Genomic DNA, 24896 nt, shown 5'->3' with positions numbered 1-24896 from the left:
ATCGGCCACTGGCCCAACAGGCGAGGCATCCTGTGGTGGCTCGGAAACGATGTCATCACCACTAGGAAGCACCCCGTACCTGTTGGAAAGGGGTAAGGCAGCTGCCACGCGGCCAGATCCCACCTTCGCCTTTCGGCCAGGCACGCGCGAGCCCACCACTGTCCGCCATTCACCCTGGAGTGATGGCTGACCGGTAAGATGCTCACTGCCGGAAGACGCAGCGACATCAGGGGTTCCATGTGATTCCAAGGCCACCGAAGTAGGCATAGGTCTCACCACAGTTGCCCCAACGCCACTACGAGCCGACGCCTGCGCCTCGAGCTCGATGAGCCTAACAGACAAAGCCTCCACCTGCCCCCGAAGAGTGGCCAATTCTCCTTGCGTCCGCTCACAACAACCACAGTCCCTACACATGACTATGTTTACCCTACTCTATACGGTGACAAATTCCCAAGATAATCTTCTGATGAGCTACTCTGATAATCAAGAAACACTCACTGAAATACGAGACGCGAAAACTACGCTAGAAAAACTATTTAAAAGCTAAGCGCAGCAAATAAGTACAAAAACGCTTTATACAAACAGTACTCGCTGCTGCTGGTGCTCTCGCTCTGGCTGTCACAAGACAACTGCTGATTCAAGTGACTAGTGGCTAACGGCCGCGAAACAAACAAAAGACGGTTTTAGGGCGCTTTCTGTTCTAAACGATCAAGAAAACACTAAGAAATCTAACACGAAAACTACGTAAAGTTTTATCAAGAACTGTTAGTTACTATGCAGAGCAGATAAACACAAATAGAATCTCTTCCTTAGTGGAAGGTCGTAAACAAAATGCAAAATAAACGCTTTATACAAACAGTACTCGCTGCTGCTGGTGCTCTCGCTCTGGCTGTCACAAGACAGCTGTCGTAGTGGGGTCGCTCTTTACACCACCTCAAGCGTCGCTTAGCATTTACTACATAAATGTGTGACATAAGAAGCAGCGTGAGCACTGTACCCTATTATTTTTAAACCCCTAAGCTCGGTCATTGTGGTGGCTGAACTGCTGGTACCCCTTAGGAACTCACGATCGATTCCCTTCGCTAATTTCACGACATTTTATTTTATAAATACTCTACGCAGTGCTTTCTGTCAATACGTACATGAAGTCTGCCTTGTCTTGTTTGGTTATGGCTGTTAATTAGTTTTTCCACTTCACAGTCACTCGACTTGGACAGCTTTAGAAGCGCTGATATGTCCCTGATGTATGTGTTACTGAGGTGACTTCCAATGACTAGTCTACGTCCGAAGTCACTGAGCCCTCTTGACCGAGCCATTCTGCCGTTACTCCTTCTCTACTGAGAATCATTTTATACTGGCAGGTTGGCCTCTCTTGACTTCTAGTTCTCAATTCCCCACTACGTAGGGGAGTCTGGATTTTTTCATAAGAGAGAGTACATCTGTCGATGACGCTCCATCTAAGATAGTATGCTGCGTCTTCCGTAGTAGGAAACTCTCAGTCGCAAATTTCATTCGACGACCCACTGGTGTGGTAGTGCGCCAAATGCTTTTCGGGAGTAAAGAATTAATGCATCTACCTTACTGCCTTGACTCGTGGCTTTCGGTATGTCATGTGACAAAAACGTGATTTGAGTTTCGCATGACATATGGTTTCGAAATCCATGCTAGATGGCATGGACGGGGCTATTTTCTTCGAGACAGATCGTTACGTTTGAGCTCATAATATTTCGTATTTAAGGTAACATTCTCCCCATCAACAACGCCAGTCAAGGCTCCCGGAGAATTAATCTCAAGAATGCGGAAGCCTAATATCTGTGTAAGGGGAACACTGTCCGTATGTATTGAACAACAAAATGACAGAACTGTGTAAATAGCTTTGTTTAAACGTTACAGCTTAGTACTAGGGTTGCCCAGAAAGTATGCACCGCATTTTTTTCTTCTTCAACAATTCTTTATTGAACATAATGAGAATTACACACACAAAAGACTGGTGTTTTATCTACACACCCCAATTTTTACATGTAATCTCTGTCCCGTTGTATGGCCTTCCTCCAGGCGAAACAAGGTCGTGTATGCCCTGTCGGTACCAACCCTTGACCTGGCGGCGTAACCAGTGCTTCACTTTGTGAACTTCATTTGCTGATTGACAGACGCAGCGCCAACTGCCGAGTCGTAATGCGTCTGTCCTCGCAAATGACAACATCAGCTCGCGCAACATGTCAGATGTGACAGTCGTGGATGGTCTCCCCGACCGCTCCAAATCGTGGAGCTCCGTCGAACCGCCTTCTGATGACCTCGCCCTCCTTGCCCCAGCGACTAACTGTACTTCTGTCGACAGTAGATGCTCCACACACTTTGCACAACCTTTTTTGAATATTTCCCCCAGTTTCTTTCTCTGCAGTGAGACATTCAATGAAGGCACGATGCTTGTAACGTGCATCACCTACAAATGCTATTTTGAGACTGTCCTGCTGCTACGCTATGTGTTGGAAGTGACGGAAACTTGGTGCGCTCACTCAGGAGACTTGAAATAATACATACGTAACGTTTCGCATTCGTAGCATTGTATCCGGCTGACGAGGGGGCGGGGGGAGGGGGGGGGGGGAATGCGGTGCTTTACTTTCTGGCCATCTTTTGTAGCATCAACACATCTACCGCTAAGTTCGAAAAAGACGATCCACGCGTTTCTAGGATCAAGCCTCTTAGTGTCGACTTCTCAATGCTGAAATATCCTCACAAAAACTAATAACACACCTGCAGAAGCCGATGTAGAGTAAAAATGTGTTCGCCGATGAAGTTCTTAATTTACCTCATATGCAGATTATTTTGGCCTACATATTTTACACTACGACTGCAATTAGGGGCGTTCCATTAGGGTTTGTGAAGTGTTTACGACAATGAGAGACCGATAAAAAAATGGTTCAAATGACTCTGAGCACTATGGGACTACTTAAACCTAACTAACCTACGGACATCACATACATCCATGCCCGAGGTAGGATTCGAACCTGCGACCGTATCGGTCGCGCGGTTCCGGACTGAAGCACCTAGAACCGCCCGGCCACACTGGCCGGCAGACCGATGACGAGAGTCGAAATACGTTGCTGTGTTTCATGAACAGTAATGTGTAGACTGCTGCTAAGGTACAATTACTGAACAGAGAAACCGCTACCTCGCATTCGTAAACATTAGTAGCATTATTAAAAAGTTTGGTTTACACAGCTTTTTAGAGTAATCGTGGCTTCAAATGAATAATCCGGGATATCGCGTTGTTTTTAAATTCTTCATTTTCGGCGTTAAATTTATGCAAAGCCACTACTGGCCATCTTTTAATTAAGATCCAACTTATTTTGTGCGTCTGTTCATCTAGAATTATTTCGCACTGCACGGAACCTTCTGCTTATGTTGCGAACGTCCGACGCTCGACTCGAAATATCACCACCAACTTCGCATAAGGTGTACGAATATTAAACACCCGTGGCGGCAGCTATGTTAACTGAAAGATTTCGAGGTAATACCCTGATGCTGACCGACTGCATCCTTCTTTTGAATGCAGGATGTAAGGCCACAGAGTTGTCAAATAACTTGGTTAGAGAAGTCGTCGTTACGAGCTCAAGGTGCGAGCAAAGCCAAAATTTTAAAATAAAAAATATGACGCAAGTTGGTGCACGCGGCCGAAATTCCAGGCGACGGCAGCCGCCTATTTGGGAGCAAGCCAGCTGGGTCTGCCTTGGCACGCTACATACTGCGGAATATGCTGCCGCATGCTGAAAAGTGCACACGCCGAACGGCAGCGCCGACGCAACTGTTCCCAGTCATTCACCTATTTCACTTCCAAGTCGACCGAATTCAGAAAGAGGAAGCGTTTACACACCACTTTTCTTGACCGATAACTGCAATATCGTGAGGTATACGTCGCGAAGAGATTCGTTAAATCATGCCAACTGTCGTGTTAAAGTACGTCAACGCCTGGCCGTGGTACGTTAATTGAATGGACGTCTCAACATGCGCCGGAATGTGCGTCTCCAACTGATTAAAACTGCATGTCCTATTCAAACTTCACGCGCGCTCGTATTCTGGTTTACGAAAATTCCTAACTGTTCTCACGAATATCACATCCCAATGAAATGGAAATTCCTGCAACTATTTCGAGATGACCAACAAATTATTCCGAATTTAGGAGTTGTGTTTTATGCCGTCAGGTGACTCCACCGTTAGCGTCCATCACAAAACAAATACAAATATTCGTTTAAAAAACTGACTCTCTCAAAATAATGTAACCAACAAGTAAAAATAAGCCTACTGTAGTGCGAAGTATCAAAACGAGAACAGGGCTCAAATATTAAAATAACTCATACAGAAATTGGAAACAAGAGTTGTAAATTGCTGTCGCTTCATTCAAACATTTCGTAAATAAGTTCTGCTGTCTCATAAATGGTGAAATGCAATACTTAAGTTAGCAGCACTACTACCTAAAGCATTTTACGCTTTCTTCGTAGCATACATACGGCTTTTTCCCAAAGGATGGAGCATTATTATACAGCATATCATCACATCACAAACTTTGATGGGTGACAGGTCATGCATGTAATAGATCATTTTTGGTTATGGAACATATCGTTTTTGAACTGTTATTTACAAGTTATGAACACTGTTCATTGCATCCAATGTAACACACCCAGCTCAAATTTCTGTTTCTAAGCCTTCAGTGTGTCTTACCAGTCTCATCAGCTGTTCACAAGTGAGGTGTTGGATCAAGCATGGATTACATATCATTTGAACTAAGTGAAATAATTGTATGGTGTAGTGAAGACAAGCAAGGGGAGAGACATATGTAATATCCGTGAGTATTTGTTTCCTAAGAGGAAGCATACAAACACAGTACTTTTGTTGTCCTTTACTAACTCCTTCAAGGAACAGTTGTCTTCATCCCAACAATGTTAGCAGGGGAAATTGTAATGAGAGAATTCTGGACTTCTAAGATGTCAAGCTTAATAACACACCTTCAACTAGTAATTGTGGTTCATCATATTTTACAGGCACATGTCACCCAACTATCTGGAGGGTATTATATGACTGTGGTCCATGTAAATACCAGACACAGAATGTGTGGAAACTAGGGTCATACAACTTCTCTCCTCACATGAAAGTGGGCTGTGATTTCTTCATTAAAATGCTAATCATACTGCTTCATATGTTACTCACAAATGATTTTTTTTTATTTTATGCACGTGGCAGTTAATTTGAATCTTAGAATAGTCACATCTATGATGATGGAAGCCAACATGTGACTACTGTTAGATCTTCTCAACAAAGGTTTTCTGTGAGTATTTGGGCTGAAATGTGGGCAATCATCTTCTAGGAGTTGTTGTTCTACCACAAAACTTCAATGAAACACCTCACCAACAATTTCTGAAAATCACACTTATAAAACTGTTGGACTCATTCCCAGCTGCTGAGCACAACCAGTTCAGATCCCAGCATGTTTGAGGCCAAACACAGGGACTGTGGACTTGTGAGCTGAGCTAACTGTGAGCTCTGAGGAACACTGGATAGGTCAAGCAGGACCTGCTGTGTCTCCGGTGCCTCCTCCAAGCCTCAGAAAGAGTACTGTGCTTTGTGTGCTTCCTCTTAGGAAACAAATACTCATAGATACAGCATTTTTTTCCTTTCTGACCATGCCACGGCATGTGTTACTCCAGCATTCACCATAACTGAGCTGATTCCTTTAACTAATAGTGTTAAACAACATGGTATAGAAATAGGTCAAGCTTGACGGAGCTGGACATCAGTGTTACAAAGGCATTTCTGCAACTACGCTCATTGTAGACCATTTGAATCCTTCTTGGAAGATGGCTTTCATAAAATTCAAATGGTTCAAATGGCTCTGAGCACTATGGGACTCAACTGCTGAGGTCATTAGTCCCCTAGAACTTAGAACTAATTAAACCTAACTAACCTAAGGACATCACAAACATCCATGCCCGAGGCAGGATTCGAACCTGCGACCGTAGCGGTCTTGCGGTTCCAGACTGCAGCGCCTTTAACCGCACGGCCACTTCGGCTGGCTCTTTCATAAAACCTAATTTGCTTACAAATTATATCATTCATTCTAAGACTGTTGCAGGCTTCTCAAGTGAATAACTCATATATAATGGGTTAAAAATAGACAAGTTCCATGACAAATAAATTTAGCCTATTGTATCAGTTTTGTTTCTGAAAGTCTGTTGGTGAGAAGCTGAAACACCCTTTAATAATATTACAAGCATTAAACAGCTCAGCTGAGACTCTTCACGATACAACAGACAGCCATGGTTTAAACCAAAGTGCCCTACATAAAAACAATAACCAGAAATTAATTCAGTGTCTCCGACTGACTGGAAAGAGCTATTCCTTGGTCAAGCAGACAGTTTAATCAACCTAAGTTAACTCTCTTACATACAGTTAATTTTTTCACCACTTGCCTATTACAGTCTTCCTCACCAATTACATCACTGGATATGACAGGAGCTCACATACTGCCACTGATTGTCCTTTATAAGCACGTTGTATCTCAATCTACAGACTCCCGATACACAGAATGGGACCTATTCACTCTGCTTTTGCACAAAGAAGAAAATGTCCTAGAAAAGATCCTCTGATGGGTACATTCACTGGATACTCTGAAGAGCAATCTAAGAGTTGATACAAAAGGATAAAGTTTACATGGCCATATTTCATATGATTGAGGAAGTGAAGATCACATAAAACTTGACAACAAACACACTGAATTCTGCTGGACATGAATTATTCTCAGTAAAATGTCTGGGAAAACAACAGCGCAGTCGATTTAGACACCCTGCTTGGAGCCTTTAGTACAAACCACACTGCTGTAACAGTGCTCACTTAAAATTGGATGATATCAATTATTTGTAGCATTCGTGTTCATAATGAGATTGTCACACTTAAAGTACTGTACAAAGGCATTCTTCATGGAACCAAGTTACGAAACAGTTCTAACTGCTGTCGTTATGCCTTCCTACTTGTCTATAACACATGCATTTTCCACTTAAAACTGCTGTATGCTATTATTATTAGTCCTTTGATGCTCAAGATAAATGATTAAGAATCAGCATTGCCATGGCTTATGTATTATGTGGAAACATCTCAGAAACGTCAATGTTGAGAATGCTGCATCAACATCGATTGCACACGTACCATATTTCTATGTACCAGGAATTGCATGATGACTACTTTGAACGTCGTGTACAGTTCTGCCACTAAGCACAAGAGAAATTATGGGACAGTGACAGATTTTTTGCACGCATTCCACTTAGTGATGAAGCGTCATTCACCAACAGCGGTAACGTAAACCAGCATAATATGCACTATTGGGCAACGGAAAATCCACGATGGCTGTGACAAGTTGAACATCGGCAACCTTGGCAGGTTAATGTATGGTGTGGCATTATGGGAGGAAGGATAATTGGCCCCCATTTTATCGATGGCAGTCTAAATGGAGGAATGTATGCTGATTTCCTACATAACGTTTTACCGATGTTACTGCAATATGTTTCACAGCATGACAGAATGGTGATGTGCTTCCAACATGATGGATGTCCGGCACATTGCTCGCGTGCGGTTGAAGCGGTATTGAATAGCATATTTCATGACAGGTGGATTGGCAGCCGAAGCACCATACCATGGCCCGCAAGTTCACCGGATCTGATGTCCCCGAATTTCTTTCTGTGGGGAAAGTTGAACGATATTTGCTATCGTGATCCACCGACAACGTCTGACAACATGTGTCAGCGCATTGTCAATGCATGTGCGAACATTACAGAAGGCAAACTACTCGCTGTTGAGAGGAATGTCGTTACACGTATTGCCAAATGCATTGAGGTTGACGGACATCATTTTGAGCATTTATTGCAGTAATGTGGTATTTACAGGTAATCACGCTGTGACAGCATTCATTCTCAGAAATGGTAAGTTCACAAAGGTACATGTATCACATTGGAACAACCAAAATAAAATGTTCAAACGTACCTACTTTCTGTATTTTAATTTAAAAAATCTACCTGTTACCAAGTTTCATCTAAAATTGTGAACCATATGTTTGTGACTATTACAGCACCATCTATCACAAAGCGAAAAAAAAAAATGGTCCAACTAAAACATTCATATTTCTTTATGTACTACACGAATATGTAATAAAAAATGGGGGTTCCTATTTTAAAAAATGCAGTTGATATCTGTTTGACCTATGGCAGCGCCATCTAGCAGGCCAACCATAGCGCCATCTGGTTTCCCACTGCAGGCTAGACAAGTTTCAATCTTTGTAGTTTCTTCGTTTGACGCTTATTTCGTGAGATATTTGGCGCAGTCACGATCAAAGGACCACCCTGTATATTGATGAAATAACAGTATAATCACCTTTTCAAGTGGCAAAAAAGCCTGAGATTTGGCACATTAAGTTCCACGTACAACTGAAACACTGCAAAGCATATGTCTGGCCTCAGAATAAGGTTTGCAAGGCATACACCAACATTGTGATGTAACCTACCACCTGGCATCACGTATGCAGCACAATGCCTTCTCCTCACCCTCATGTGGGACACCACGGTGACACAGCTGTGAAACTGTTGCAGTGACCACCAAAGTACAACTTGGAAGAAAGCACAAGCACAGCTACATGTTTAATTTGTCTCTTGGTTTGATTTTGTCCAATGAAGTGTCCAATTACCAAGTTATACTTACATTGTACACAATTAAAAACTAATAAGAACACTACTAAAAACAAATAAATATGATGAATAAAAACAGAAAGTGGTATGGAACACTTACCTGCTGCTCCTGAACCCATTTCAGCCTCAGACGAGAAGGATTCATCATCTCCTGACCTCCTAACACGTTCGACTGGAACATAAATGTGTAATCATACCAACTATGGACAAAGACGGTAACATCCATAATGAAACAACATGCAGTTCACACGTAAGAGAGAATTAAGAAAACTAACAGATAAATGCAAAAGACAAAAGTCAATGCAAAGCTGAATAGTTTCACACAGCAGAACAGGCATGCGTCAAAATTACGGAACAGTACCACATAGTGAGAGCAACAGATGTCTCCTACCTGAGACTCCTATTTTAGTATTTTCTTACCCTTTTTCCTATGCCTTTTATTCTCCACAAACAAAATGGTAAAATGGGAAAAACCATTGAATACAGAGGTAAACTGGATTCAAGTATTATGTTACGAACACAGAATCTTTGTACATAGAACTGATTTCCAATAGATCTTTCGTTTCCCCACACACCAACAACACAAAAATAGGACCACAGTGACAAAAATTACATGAAAAGATCCACAAAATATGGCATACTGTAGTATTATTTAACTTATCTGTTTCAAGATACACGTACTTGCAAATGGATAGAGAGACCTTTGGGTTATTAAATACATTATGTTGCTCTAATTAGAAGTGTGTATAAACGTTATTTACATGTGTACAAAATATGTCTTTGTACATTCAGCTATAATGGTGATTTCATTTTTAAGCTGAAGTACTGCTAATTGCAGCTACTTTATTTTTCCAGTATTCATTTGTATCTTACATGTAATACTATTTTCTTTTTGTTTCAATTATCTGAAAACATTTGTGTCAAAAAATTTGTATGGTTAGCTGGACAAACATACAGGGTGGTCAGTAACAGTCTGAAAAGGTTGTAAGACTGTTTATGGGGAGGTTGTGCTAAGAAATAATTGTTTAAAAAAAATCCGATATATAGCACTGTTTCCAAGTTATTTAACATTGAAGTTAGCCAATCAAATCACCGCATATGCAAACTCAAGCAGCCTGCCAGAGACACTGTCACCAAACTTGTTCTTTGTTTGGTTTCCTTAAAGTGAACAAATGTAGCTTTCGCTCACATAGCTTACATTTATCATTTCCAAAAAATCCACATTTCAACTGGTAATGAGCATTTCAACAAGTGGTAACTCAATGACCCACAGTTGTCTGTGCAATACCCCATTCTGGTATACACATGTGCTTGAATTTGCACATACAAAGACCTGACTTCACTGCTAAAAAAAACTCGAAACAGCACAATTTATTGAATTTTTTTCTTAACAATTACTTCTCAGCACATCTTCCCTTGCAACACCCTTACAAGCTTTTCAGACCATTTCTGACCACCTTTAGAGGATATGTGAAGCAATCAGAATGTGTAATAATTGTTGTTGTTATTGTTCCAAAACTCCTTGTTCCTATTTCATCCCTGATATTCAATATTCCCTAGTACGTACTAGCTCTATGGGAGGAGTAGTTGTGAAGTTCTATGTATTCACATACATTGTTGTTCAAAATTAAAGCAACAAACTACTATTTCCCCTTCCTGAGTCTAATTCATGATACAATCATACGAACTGTCAACAGATATCCGTACACTCATATTCTGCATGGAAGATGGCATTCCAGTCAACGAACAGCCACGCCAGCAGTGATGTCAGGGCACCCATCAAAAGGGTTAGTATTTGTTGGGTAGTCCCACATCCACAATCGCTGTGTACTAAGTGACAGACAGAGCAGTATAACAAAGAGAAGACGCCCACCAGACTCCACATTGAAGAAGCACGGGAAGAATGGAAGCAGGACAGTCGCAAACTGATGTGGCCCGATGGCTTAAAGTGAATCGTTCTGTTGTTTCTTGGATGTGGTGACAGTTTATAGAAACCAAAACTGTATCCCAAAGACCAGGGTAGAGCTGACCATGTGTGACACCGGAAAGAGAAACCATTATTTGGCTGTAAGGGTACAACGGTACCGCCTTAGTACCGCACAGCAACTGGCATCTGACTTGCAACATCCACTGGCCAAGCTGTACTGAGGCAAACGCCATGCAGAAGGCTTAGGCAGAGTGATCTTTACTCTCAGAGACTTCTTGTATTCGTATCTCTAACCGTGTCTTTACAAAAAGGAACGTCTGGAGCAGAGTCTTCAATATGCCACCTCGACGGTCAAACTGTGGTCCAATGTTCTTCTTACACTCTGGAGTGTGATTCTTGACAGATTTGTCTCCGGAGGGGATGTGAAATATGATTTTGGGACCCAAACATCGTAGAAAGAAACCAATATCGAGGATGATCTCAAAAGGTGTTTGCAGGGATTATGCTGACCACTCGAACAGCTCTTCATGAAATTGTACAGGTGAATAGATAAGGTTTAACTGCTGTCAGGTATTCTGACAAGATCTTGGGACCTCGTGTATGGTTGTTGCAAGGTTTGTATTGATGGACGATAATGCTTGAACTCAAATGATTCATAGTCTCCACTTAAATGTAGTAAATAGTTACAACTGTGATCAGCATTGTATTTTAAACTGCGTTCAAAAAGTGCTGAATGTACTGTCCTTAGCTGCAGGATGTCAGGATGTGACATCAGGTAGTGGGGGTGGAAAGGGGCTCTGAAAGCAATGAGCATTCATTCTGTTTATGGTAGAAATGAAGGCAACATGTCTTGTATAATATCACAACCTGTTAATTCAATAAATGGGTTCCATGCAAGAGGAACTTTTATTTCAAGCTATGATGACCAATATTCAATTACTTAAAACTATTTAACAGTTATTATTTTGAACTTGTGCTAGCACTTTGTGGTCGAAAGTCAAACAATCTTCAAACATAATGAATGTAAATATCTCATTTCATACAACACATTTACACCTACAGTCCCTTCCTGAAACTGTTCTTTATAACAGTAGCGATCAATATATTTAAGCAGTTGTATTATTTCAGCATCTGACACATATATATGGCACAAGAACAACTACAAACATTTAACCGAAGACCACATATACCATATATTCATTCACACATGGGTTACATAAGTTGACTTCCTGACTTAGACTGTGTAGCTGTTAACAATTAGCTCTGGAAATAATGTCAGGAAAAATATTCACATTCTGCTGGATCAGTTCAATGTGTGTAACTCATTGTGAAACGGGATTCAACAGCATGAGGTCCTGCATCCACTGTGGATACTGTCAATAGCTTCACGTGAAGATGTGCAGTTACAGCATGTTTCACCAGATTTATTTCAGTTAGGTAATAAAAATATAAATGAATGATACTTACCAGTGCAATTTATCTGCCAAACGGATTCCCTCAAAATATAACATTTTTGTTCAAATAGTACGATATCTTTTGAAGCCTGATTGTAATATACAGAACATCATATTTTGTGCAGGAATAGTTTGACAAAAATAGTTTGTACCATCTATAATAATGAATGCAATCCAAAACAGGCTTATCACCATCACAATTAACATTTGAAAGTTCACTACGGAATGAACAGTTATGCATTTTCCTTCTTTTAACTCCAGTTATAAAACAATGCCAAAACCACAAAGCACCAAAATTGACTGTATGGGGTAGGAAGCCTGTGCAATACTAAGTAGGTGGCTACATTTTGGTGAATGCTATGCACATACTTCATAAACATTAGTTATAGGTTTTACATGAAAATGAAAGCAACACTGTGGTATTTTGTTTCTAGAGAAAACTTGTGTAAGGCCACACAGCTATGTAGAAAACAATGACGTCAAGCTAGCCTTCTTAAAGTGAGGCACTGAACAATGGATGGACACAGACACAAGAACTGGGATATGGTAGCTCTGCTAATGATCTTTTCTTCTACTTCTTCAGAGACCATCAACACACATTCAAGAAAAATGCAGGTCTGTACACTCAGTCACTTTCTTGCAATTCTTTATGGGTAATGAATGCTGTGAAGTACTTCTCACAGAGAAGCTGAACCCAACGTGAGAAGTCAGCTGTTTCAGGATGTAGCCTCCAACAGAACTCAGAATATAGTTGATAAAACTAAGATCCTTGAACACCATAACCATGGAGATGTGTTTGTTTCCAATAAATTTCAACACAGGCAACTCTTCATAAATAATTATCTTTGTAAGACCTTGTTGATAATATTTTCTATAAGATTTATTTTCCTCAATGTCTGCCTTTCTATGATATTTGGGCTCACCGGACTGTACACCCTTTCCAATTTCTTGAGGCTAATCGGAAGCTATCAATGAGATTAGCTCACACATTTACAACTCTTGCACTTGCCTTTTACCTTCATCTTTTAGCAAGCTTCTGTTACAAACTATTTTCCTGCTCTTGACTTTGTTTTACAACAGTGCTCTTCTTTTATTTCCCTTACGCTGCTTTTTCTTCTTCCAGTGTGGTTATTAGAACTGTTCCTCACATAAAATGACCACTGTCTATGACAACAATTATTTGTACTGCATTTATTAAAAACAAACAATGGAATGTCCAGGATAAAATAACAATAATATGAAAAGCATAATTACTACTCGCCACACAGAGGAGGCACTGAGTTGCAGACAGGCAGAATGAAAAGATGGCTAAACATTTAAGCTTCCGGAAAAAAAAGTCCTTCTTCTGAATTAGAAGACACACAACACACACACACACACACACACACACACACACACACACACACACGTGCGGAACTACTGTCTCTGGCTACTGGGGCCCAGCTGGAGCCAGTACCCGTGTGTGCTCGAGTTGTGACTGCGCATCTGTGTGTGTGTGTGTGTGTGTGTGTGTGTGTGTGTGTGTGTGTTTTCTGTATCAGACAAAGGACTTTTTGTCTGAAAGCTTACATGTTTAGCACTCTTCTCATGGTGCCTGTCTACAACACAATGCCTCCTCTAAGGGGCCAGTAGCAATCTACTGTGTTTGACTATAAATGTAATTGGATACATAAAAAATCTACTCAGCAAGCAGCGGCAGAACATACACATAAAAGAAGGTTATAATTAGGCAAGCTTTCATAGCCAGTGGCTCCTTCTTCAGGCAGAAGGGTTAAAAGGGAAGGAAGAACGGTGATGGAAAGGGCCGGAGAGGTCTAGGAAAATGGGTAGATTTGGAAAAATCAACTAGAACTGCGGGTTAGGGGAGACTTACCAGACAGTTTGAATAGGAAAGGCTGACTGTTGGCGACTGCACTGGACAAAATTTGAAATCTGAGAGCTTAAAGGTGGTTTTATCAGTAATCTCTGCCTTGCATATCACCTTGTCTTCCTCCATTGAATTCACAAGTTTTCAAATCTCATGCGGTGCAGTTCCCAACAATGAATCTTTCCTTCTCATCTCATCCCGTAAGTCTACCCTGACCCGTGGTTCTCTGTGACTTTCCCGAAATCCACCCCTTTTCCTACACCTCTCCAATCATTTTCCTTCACCCCTATTCCTTCTCTTTCAACCCTTCTGCTTGAAAAAGGAGCCACTGGCTCCAAAAGCTTGCCTAATTATAACCTTCTTTTATGTATGTGTTCTACCACCACTTGGTGAGAAGATTTTTTATCTATCCAATTACATTAATCTATTGTCTGTGTATTTATGAAAACCATGTTTTTATGCTTTTACATGCACAAAACTGTACTCTCATAGTGTTATCAGATTTCAATTATTCTTTATTGGTATCCATGCCTCATCAGCTCCAGTTTACTGGATTTCACCAGCATCATCTTTCACATTACTTCTGGAGAGGAGGAGAGACTTGTTATGTTTGAGAGGTACTACAGAATATGTTGACCAGTTAATGGATACAAATTTGTGTTGAATTTTCTTGACTTTCAAAGAAATGTAGTGAAAACAATAGACTTATTTTCTCACATTTTCTGATCTTCTACCAGCCTCACCCGGTAGCAGTAAAGGAATTCTTTGACTCATCAAATCAAATACCTCATCAATGAGTTCCCTCCATGTCATGTTTCTATTTTAAATTGGGAAATATTCTGCTCACTATTCACTTAGTTTCACCATTTCATCACCATTGTAATTTTTATCTGCTTTGTAATTATAGAAATTTATTGCATAAATATTAAAATGCATAAAAAAAGCTTGCTTTTGTTCCACTTCCAAAGTTAACAGTTCAACTGTTACTTTTTGTTGTACTACACCTGACTATACAGACGTATGGCACTGTAGTACCTGCTGCTCTGTTGCCAAAACAATATACTGTACTTCACTTCAAAACAGTATGGTCACTTCAATAACCAACAGTGAAAACTTTGTCAAGCTGAGAAACAGTCTGGTTTCACAATGTACAGTGTCTCAAAAGATACATTGTAGGGAGTATCTTCAGTTCAGACAAAACACTTCTTATATTATAAAGTAAGTACTCCATGACACATCCACATTCCCATTACACACGACCAAAAACGTGCTAACATCAGCTATATCCACAAGACACTACATATTAAAAATAAAATAACTAAGGTACAATACTCAGGAAATTAGACTTAAAATTACTTGCTAAGCTTTTCAACTGTGGACATAACCTTACAAAAAGGGGCAAATGGAAAGGTAATTCAAAAGTATTCAAAGATTTCACTTAATGTACAATCAATCTTTAATTATTGATCACATGCTCAAATATACCAAATGACAATTTTTGTGTTCATGTATAAGCTACACAACAAAGCATTCTGTAAGAATCACAGAATTCACATGTAAAGTGTGTACCCAGAAAAATATGTAACCTAGACTAGAATTAACAAAAATACAAGAACAACAAGAAGATGTGATTTCATGCACATGCAAGAATGAAATTGTGTAATGGCACGGTTTCCCATCTGAGGTGTTGTAAGGGTCACTCAATAAATAAATGAAAAGAATGTACAGTAAGGTCAGAAAATATGATTAAGTAATTTACCAATCTGTTGTTAATTCATAAATCAAGAGATCCTTACAAACATTTTGCCCATAAGTGTGCCTGCCATCAGTACAGTGTTACTACAACTAACAGTGAAGTAGTACATATATCACAGCACTCAGCATACCTATACAAGTTTCCATTGTTGACATAGATGAAGTGAATAAGTGTATTTCTCCATTTATAAAACGCTGCATGCAAAAGGAACAATGTAATTTAACTGCAAAGCATTTCCTTAATACAGCAAAATATCACACAATGAATTTGAAAGTAAATAATGCCCTTCTTATGGGGGCAGGAATATGTAGTAAGCTCTCTCAACTCAGATTATTTCCTTTCTTGTAACAGCTTAGTCTGTGCATCAGCAGAAAAAAAAAAGTCTACCGATCAGCATTACGGAAAAAATGAGCATGTCACTTGCTCCAAACAAGAGCTCTCTTACTAACAGCTGCAAGCTAAGGTTCTGGGAGCTTTCGTAGACAGGCAGGCAAATTAATTCCTGTCCATCTACCAGCATACCTGGCACCTTTCACCCTTGGAATACAAAAAGCAATTTTGATTTCAACAAGCATTTTAATTCATACTGGGTCCCAGGAAGCAAAGCTCATCTACTAAGCGAAGTTTACCAAAACTGTACGTGAGATTCAACTGTGGCATATTCCTACTCAAGCGAGAAGGCATACAGAAAATATTTATGATTTGAATATATAATCTGAAATGTGTAAAATGTGCAATTTTCTGGTATCATTCAGTGCATAATTAGGACAGTAAATTATTCAACATTTTGTACACATTCCTAGGCACAGGATTCCATATCACGCATCAGTATCTTTACATTGTCTTTGATTTCAAACTGCATTGTTTGATGAATAGCAAACACAGAGTACTGGGCATAACAACACGTCAACCCTGGCAGACAACAATCATTAACTTCTGGATTGCGGTGCTGTTACATAAATATCTAGTCTGCAGAAGACAATAATGTGTTACAATTTCTAGAAAAAGGCAAAAAGCAAGGAAAAGATATGAGGCTCTTTAATGTGTGGGGAATGAGCCAGTTTGATCTAGTATAGAATAGATTTTCTGAAACGTCCTAACACAAACAGCAGGTGAAAACTTCACAGCCTTGCCCACAAACTGAACTGATATTACTGATTTTTTAAAATGTCTGTACATGTAGCACGTAACACACATCACATGTCAACTTGTCCTACAAAACAGTTATGCTTATTCAGTGTCTTAAAGGAGTCATACTGTATATGTTCTGTTTAAATGGATAAATTGTAATAGCGTGTCATTGCAATTTTGTTTTGTTTTAGATGGTCCACTAACAACAAAAATTAATTCAATCACATACTGAGTCTCTTCCTTTATGTGCAATAGTTAGTATGCAAATAGGGGAATTCAAACATTCTTGTATTTGTCTTAAAGACAGTCCACATCACGGATTTCCCAAAACCACAACCACAGATAACAATGCCGAAACTCTGCACAATTAGGCATGACACACTCAATGATTAAGATGTCAGAAAGAGATATGTACACATGAAGAATTAATGATCAGAATGCTTTATGCAGAGCTGTACCACAGTTCAGGAAGTTGGTGACAGCTAAAATGTCAATACCAACTGCATACTATGCAGTTGTAAGATAACAAGGTAGCACTTACCAAAGACAAGTCAGAATGTTAAAATATACATAGTTACACACATAAGTAACTCAGTCAACAAACTTGGTCAAGTGTTTTGTACAAAATCTGAATAGGGAATATATATGTATTACGCCCAGTGGAGCATTCTCCAGCACCAGATTCACAAAATATACATACTATGATTAAAAGTATCATGAACACAAGCATCTGAACAGCAAATTAACATACATGAGAACGAAGTCTTTAGCAATGGCATTTTTGTATAAAACATTCTCAAACTTCATGCCCCATCAATTTAGAGTAACACATTGAGCTTTCGATGATTACCTTCACACTCTTCATCAGGAGCAAGTGACTATCAAAACTGTTGCTGTGGTGGCCTTACAGAGCCCATAGACAGCTTCTGATTGATCAGTAATTACATTACGCTAGCACGGATCGTGTCAATGTCTGTGTTGGTGAAACCACCATTCCTGCCATAGCATATATCTCTGCCCCTTCTCTGCACCGAGTGCTCATTTCCATGCAGATAAAATCTTCATGGTGCAGGGAAGCGAGATGATTGGTGAACAGTTTCAAGAATCACGTCCTCTGTTTGTGGAATACATCTAGTGCTTGGATGACCTCTGTCCATTACTTGTGGATAAGATTACTGGTTTCATGAAGCATTGCTCCAGGTGGAAGAAAAACCTTCTTATTGATAAGGCACCTTTGAGGGCATCATGTATCATATGCACAAGTACCAGCTACAGCTTCATTATCGGACGCACCCAGCACCAAAAGCATGTTGACACATTCATCATTTGTGTACTCCATCAGGAAGTCACCCTACATGACTTGACAGGACCAGTTACGGTTGGGCAATGCACAGTTAGTAGACACATGCATTTTGCTTAATGGATTCCAGTCTCACGTGATAGGTTACTGTCATGTGACAAAATGATGTCCTGCTTAAAAATGCCAAGAACTAGGGAACAGACATCTAAAGAATAAGAAAGGAACCTGATGAGGTTCGAACCATAGCTCCATTTGGACGTGAGTTTCACGGCTAGTACGGTAATGCAGGAAGATACATTCTGGTGTGCTGTGAAGTGTTGCCAGCTCCTGATTTTCACACATGTTTGTTTCAAAATGCACCCGATATGATTTTGCTGGATAAATTTTGTCTTGTATCTGGGTGACAAATTGCATGTCGGCACCTAAGTGCGGCATTTTTTCTTCACCCTGCATATAAAACATGTACTATGTGTGTTCAATGTTGACAGAAAGCAAATGCGCAAATGAAGTTGTCAGCGGTGCTGGGACCATTTGAATAACCAAACTGGTTTTATGTGCCGCTCCAGTATTGTGGTTAAGACATGGCTGTACCACTTCACGCCAAAACAAAACTGCAATTAAAGCAGTGAGTGAAAGCACTTAGCTGTGCACCAAAATAGCCAAAATCAATTTCTTGAACTAGAAACTAGCACTTTCTGGGAGGAAACCAGGATATTCTTACTGACTACCATCTGAAGGACAAAACAGTGACTAGTGAACTTTATACATGTTTTCAATGCAAAATGGAGGAGAGAGCAGAGGTCTGGTCTGTGAAAGGAAAGAAAAATCTGCACACTGGATCTATACACAAAGGTGGTTTGGCAGTGGTACAAATGAGGGATTGAAGTATGGAATGTTGGATCATCTACCTTATTCACCAGATTTTCCCGATTACAAACTATCCCCACTTTAAAAAGTGCACCTGGAAAATGTTTTGAGTCCAATCATGAAGTCATCAAAGATGTAGATGAGTAATCTGCAATATTCCAGGCTCATACTTGAGGGACGGATGTTAATCAATGCACGAATGCTGCACTGAGCATGTCGTATTAAAATGACACAAATTTTTAAATAATGCATTTTTATTTGAAAATTACAGTCCTTCACTGTAATGTCAAGAAATTTTCTTCTTTCTTATATTATGTTTTATTTCATTTTCATTACAGCACAATGGCATCAGATGACAATCCAGTCAGGAGAAGTACTGCTTCCCCCAGTCACATGCTTCAAATGATGAAGAGCATGCTGCAGACCTTCTGCTTATATCCCAAGCAATCCATAATGAAAGTCATTAAGCCATGGTATTGTGAAAGTTAAGGATACATGTATAACACCGTAGAGGCTTGTATTATTGCAATTAGGTCCATACAACAGGGGGACGTTAGCCATATGAGGAACTACTAGACATGTGTGATCAGATATTACTCCACTATCACTCCCTTAATGGTACAGCTGCCTCACATGCAGCTAGAACCCATTAGGGAAGTTTAATTATTGAAGAAGACACACCTCATGCATGATTTAGCTTTTATGCTTGTACAGACAACCAGAACATGGCACTGTAACATCTGTTATCATACACTTTCCATATTTCTTGTGTAAGATGGAGTCTACAATGTTCGAACAATTTACAGAAATGCAGTTGGGTGATGTTATGAACTAGCACTTATATTTCAATAGGGTACATGCTGTCATTTTCAAGGTAAAACTGCAGCAGGTAAGTGTTGTTGTGCTTGGGGATTTAAAACTTCAGTTTGCAATTCTGGAAAGATAACACACACACACACACACACACACACACACACACACACACACACACACACACACACACACAGACACAGTAAACACTATAACCACCACACAACCAAAGATGACAAATGTCAGAAGTTATCGACATGGAAAATTAATAACCAACGGATGAACTCTGTCCTTCTGTTTTTGACAAGGGAGAGAGCAAAATTCCATACACAATTTAAGCAAAACCCCCATCTCCATTTATAAGTTAGTTACTAATTTAATTTCAATGCTTCCTTAACGACATTATCCCAATAGCTGGAAGTGTACAACAGAACCTTTATATTGTCATATCCTGTGAGATGAAATTCATGGAAGACTTCAAGGAACATGCCTTGAAGTTGGCAGCTTTAAAGCCTGTGTGTCTTTACAGGTATGTAGACAACAGCTGCACTGTTTGGCCTCCTGGCAGTGGTACTTTGAATGACAGTTTAGAACACCTGAATTTTGATCAGGAGGGAGGTTGATGGTACATTGGGACCATTTATACAAAGCCTATTCACATTGACTTGTACCTACAGGCTGATAGTTGTTGCTATCCGGCTCAGTATGAAAGGCTACTTCGTGTCTCAGTTCACAGCGCCCACGTCATTTCAGATCCTGAGAATCTGACAGCTGAGTTAGCTCATCCTGAGGTCACCTGTTGTCAGAATGGTTAGAGTGAAAAACAGGTCAGATGTGTGTTGTGCTTTTATCAACCACACACCAGCTGAGTGATGATAATACTGAGGTGGCACCAAAGTCTATGGCTTTTTGTCTTACACAGGGAACATTTTCAACAGGACATATGGTGTGAAGTGTAAGATTAGATACTTTCAGGTTCCGTAAACAATGATACTGATTTTGGCAGGTGTCAATCATATTCCATGCAGCTGTGACATATCATATATTGGCCGGATCAAGACTGTGAAGGATCTGTGCATTGAACGTAAGCGTCACACATGCTTACAGAAACTGAGCAAATCTGCTATTGTAGAAAACTGTCGTGGCACTGGTCATGCAATGGAATACAACAACATAGAGATTTTGGCATACATTTCCAGCTACTGGGATAGTGTTATTAAGGAAGCATTGAAATTAAAGCATTAAGTAATCTTATAAATAGAGATGGAACTTCATGATGAAATTCTGTGTGGAATCCTCTATCCATTAATAAAAAAACAGAGGGAAAAATTAATGCTACCTCACACCAACTGGTTATTAATTATCACTAACTTCTGAAGTGTGGTGGCACACTAGTGTTTACACAGAGTGTGTGTGTGTGTGTGTGTGTGTGTGTGTGTGTGTGTGTGTGTGTGCTGACATCGCTCTGCAAATCGAGGTTTAAAAATCCTTTGCAAAGTGCTTACATGATGCAGTTTAGCGTTGAAATTGACAGGGCAAGTTCCTGTCGAATTATTGGTGGTTGTTACAGGCCCCTGGTTGTATTTGTGCAAGTTATTTGAACATTTTGTACTGTGTTTATCAACAATAACTTCGTTCCTTTGTTTGCTGGCCTTGTTTTTTCATTGCTAACCTCTTCTCTTTGTTTGCATATCACCTTTCTCTGGTCTGTGATTATTTTTCCCCATTTTTGGGCAACCCACCACATTTTTTGATGGTTTTTTGAGGCTCGTTGACAATTTTAGTCTACCTGTTGACAGTTTTCTGGGTTTTGTTGACATTTTTACCCTGTTTGTTGATAATCTTTACTTTTCTTGGTTATTATTACTGTTTATAGAATGTTGTTCAAATTTTTGTGGTCTTATTTACTTTGTGCATCAATATGTACACAGTATGTAGTAACTACTTTTCCTTTTAAATTGTCAACTACCAGTTATTATCCATTCCATACATTTCCAGCTCTTTTTGAAGAGGTTACCAAACTCATTTGACAACTGTTTCTCTTATACTGTCTCTTTTACCCGCATACTATCTCCTTTTACTACATACCTCATCATGTTCCCTAATTTTACATCTCAAAACTGAGACTTCTTCTGCAAATATGCCCTTGCAATAAAATAACTACACTGTCACATACCTTTTCTTCACCATGCTTGACTTTCAGCACTGCTCATATCAGTAAATAAAAATAATTAATAAGGTGAGCCCACTCAATATAGGGTTTGAAGGACCTGTTACCCCTTTTCGAAACTTCCTAACTGATCCTTCTTCCCCACTGTAAGAAAGAACAAATTGTTCCTACAGCTAGTAGTTGTACATCCAGACAGAGGTGTCCCCCCCCCACCTACTTGTAACAGTACACACTAGGGATGAAAAATATTACAGTCAGTCATATAAAATGTTTAATATTGCTACATAATGATATGGTCTGCTGGACTCAGTGATGAGAAAGCAATCATGACAATCTCATGACAATAATACTCCTGACAGTTTAAATCTTTAATGAAACGCATGGGTTAGGGTTTGCGTTCTGCACAGCACAAAATTTTAAGCTCTCAATAACGTTAACACAGCATATATTTCACCAGAATTAAGCAATTACAATCAATTCCAGTATTTGTTTCTGACTGCTGACATTTTAGTTGAGAATCATACTCTGTATATATTTTATGAAACTTTGAAGACTGAATCTATTGATAAGTTCAGAATGATAATGATAAATAACTATTGTATTTAAATAGAATTATTAAATTGCTCTTAAATAAATTTTGACAATACTGAAGACTTTCTCTTTTGGTATTATTTGCCATATATTAAATACTTGAAATTTTACCACAACAATTATACACTAAAAATATGTATTCATTCCAATAAAGTATGTGACTGCAAAAGAGCATGTTTGAAACATATGACGGCTTCCTTCTACAGAGAGAGAGAGAGAGAGAGAGAGAGAGAGAGAGAGAGAGAGAGAGAGAGAAGAAAAGAAGAAGAAGAAAAGAAGGGAGGTGAGCAATTGCCTATCTCTATTTCTTGTTCATTGTCTACATTCCACATTAAATTAAACTGGAAACCCAGATTATTTGTTCTGATTACATTTAATTTCTGGTAAAGTGTCAAATACATGCTAAGTTTAGCCAAAGCAACTCTCAAAAATCAGGAAAAATTGTTTTCAAAGTTCCTGATGTTACCTGTAAAGGAAAAAATAAAACGGTTTGTTTCTTTCTTAAATAATGTAAATGCAGAAGAAACAAACAGAGAAGAGATATGCCAAAACTCATTTTTCCATGGAACTCCTTTGACACATAGAAAAGAATTTCCTGATGAATATTTGTTTAATCACCCATCAAATTCAAATAGAGCACTGTGCTTTTACATCTCATTTGCCTCGCAGAGTATTAAAACTGCACAATTATGTTTGGACAAGACATTTGATGTTGGAGGCTAAAACAACTGTTCAATATACCAGAGAAACAAATGATTCATTTTTAGTAAAGAGGAATGTATGCCCCGTTTAATGCTGAGGACAATACACAGGTAAATGGATCTTCTGTAAAGAGCAGACACAGGATACATCTTTTCAGTGGAACATCCTGTGTATTCATGAAGCGCATGTGCATCTTTCGAGCTCACATATCACCAAACCAATAAGCCATGACACAATGTGGCTACCTATGCTGTAACTCTCTCTGACAGTGATAATGAGCTATTGTAGCTGTTGGTGAATGACTTACCTACAGCTCCCACCACCTGTGATGCTGCAGACTCCAAGCAGTCACTGCAACCAGTGCTCTCAAAAGAAGCCTGGATAACACATCATATTACTTGGCGGGGACCCCTTACCATTGACTGACTGTAACTGTGTTACTGTTACCCCAAGCAGCTATTGTCTCCTCTGAATGCTTGCAAGGAACATTCAATTCATCAGCCACAATCTGTTGATATCCTTGGGTTCAACTCTGGACTTTGTATGGACTCTGTTTCCAGCCGGTTGCATTCTATTTTTGTTATGTCGAATTTACATGTGTTTGTAGTATCTGTAACTCTCTACTGTGTGGGTATATTTCACCCAACAAATTGCACTCATAATTACAGACTTCAACATAAGAGACGAGTATTTCCGAATTCTCAGTGAATCGATAAAACAGGCAATTAGGAACTAGAAATTATGAAGCATTGGCTCCTACAACAGCAGTAACAATGGCAGCTTGATCAGCAATTACAGAAGGAATTATGACAGCTGGAATAGCAACTACTAGACCAACAGCAACAGAAATTCATCTTACTACAACTTGCTTGCCCACCTGTATTGAGACGCCAGTACTGCCACTTCCATCTTTTCAAGAGGGTGTTGAAGAATAAGAGACTTATTTATAGCACCTCAACTATCAATTCACTGCTTTCCAGGTAAACAATTCAGACTGAAAATGCTATTTTTCTTGTTTCATGGACTTTACGTAGTGTGTTGGGGTTGCTTAGTAAGTTGTTCTCCACAAAAAAATCTGATAGTCAGTCTTTTGCTGAATTTTGTAACCTGTTGAGGATCATTATGGATGTCAATCCTCAATGGTGTATGCTCGGTTGGAATTTTAACAGAATTGTAAACAACAGTCAGAAACCTATAAAGACTGGGTCACTGATTTTCAGGGTCTTAGTCAGAGTTGTGCTTGTGTGTGCTCAGACAACACACATTGCACAGCGTATGCCTACTCCATGACTTGGGACTTGCTTCATTAATATTTGCCCGATAAGGAAGCGCGCGAACAGGCTTTATGGTATTTGGATCTTTTCTTAGGCAAGGTCCTTAAAATTGCTCGGGCTTTCAAATTCCCAGAGGAAACTGAAAACCGGTGGGAAGCTAAGTCTGCAGTATCCGCAGTCCCCACAGGTTCAGTTGGAAAAAACTTCCCACAAGCACACTAGGAAATTTTAGGCACACGTGGATCACTCCTGTAAACATGCTAGTCCCTACCCATGTCGTTTCCCTAAGCACAATATGCTACCCTCATTACTCATGCTACC

The 24896-nt window shown here is 39.6% G+C and overlaps 1 protein-coding gene across 1 annotated transcript in view; it reads right to left on the bottom strand.

The window, feature by feature from the left end:
* LOC124775767 (rho guanine nucleotide exchange factor 12) overlaps positions 1–24896 on the bottom strand; it is a 1141602-nt gene that overhangs the window by 610669 nt on the left and 506037 nt on the right. The window contains exon 18 of the mRNA XM_047250599.1: positions 8827–8898. Coding sequence (XP_047106555.1) covers positions 8827–8898 — 72 coding nt within the window. The remainder of the gene's footprint in view (positions 1–8826; positions 8899–24896) is intronic.

Source organism: Schistocerca piceifrons, chromosome 2 (assembly GCF_021461385.2).
Source record: "Schistocerca piceifrons isolate TAMUIC-IGC-003096 chromosome 2, iqSchPice1.1, whole genome shotgun sequence".
NCBI lineage: Eukaryota > Metazoa > Arthropoda > Insecta > Orthoptera > Acrididae > Schistocerca > Schistocerca piceifrons.
The sequence above is the reverse complement of the archived record's forward strand: the minus strand, read 5'-3'. Positions and strand labels throughout refer to the sequence as shown.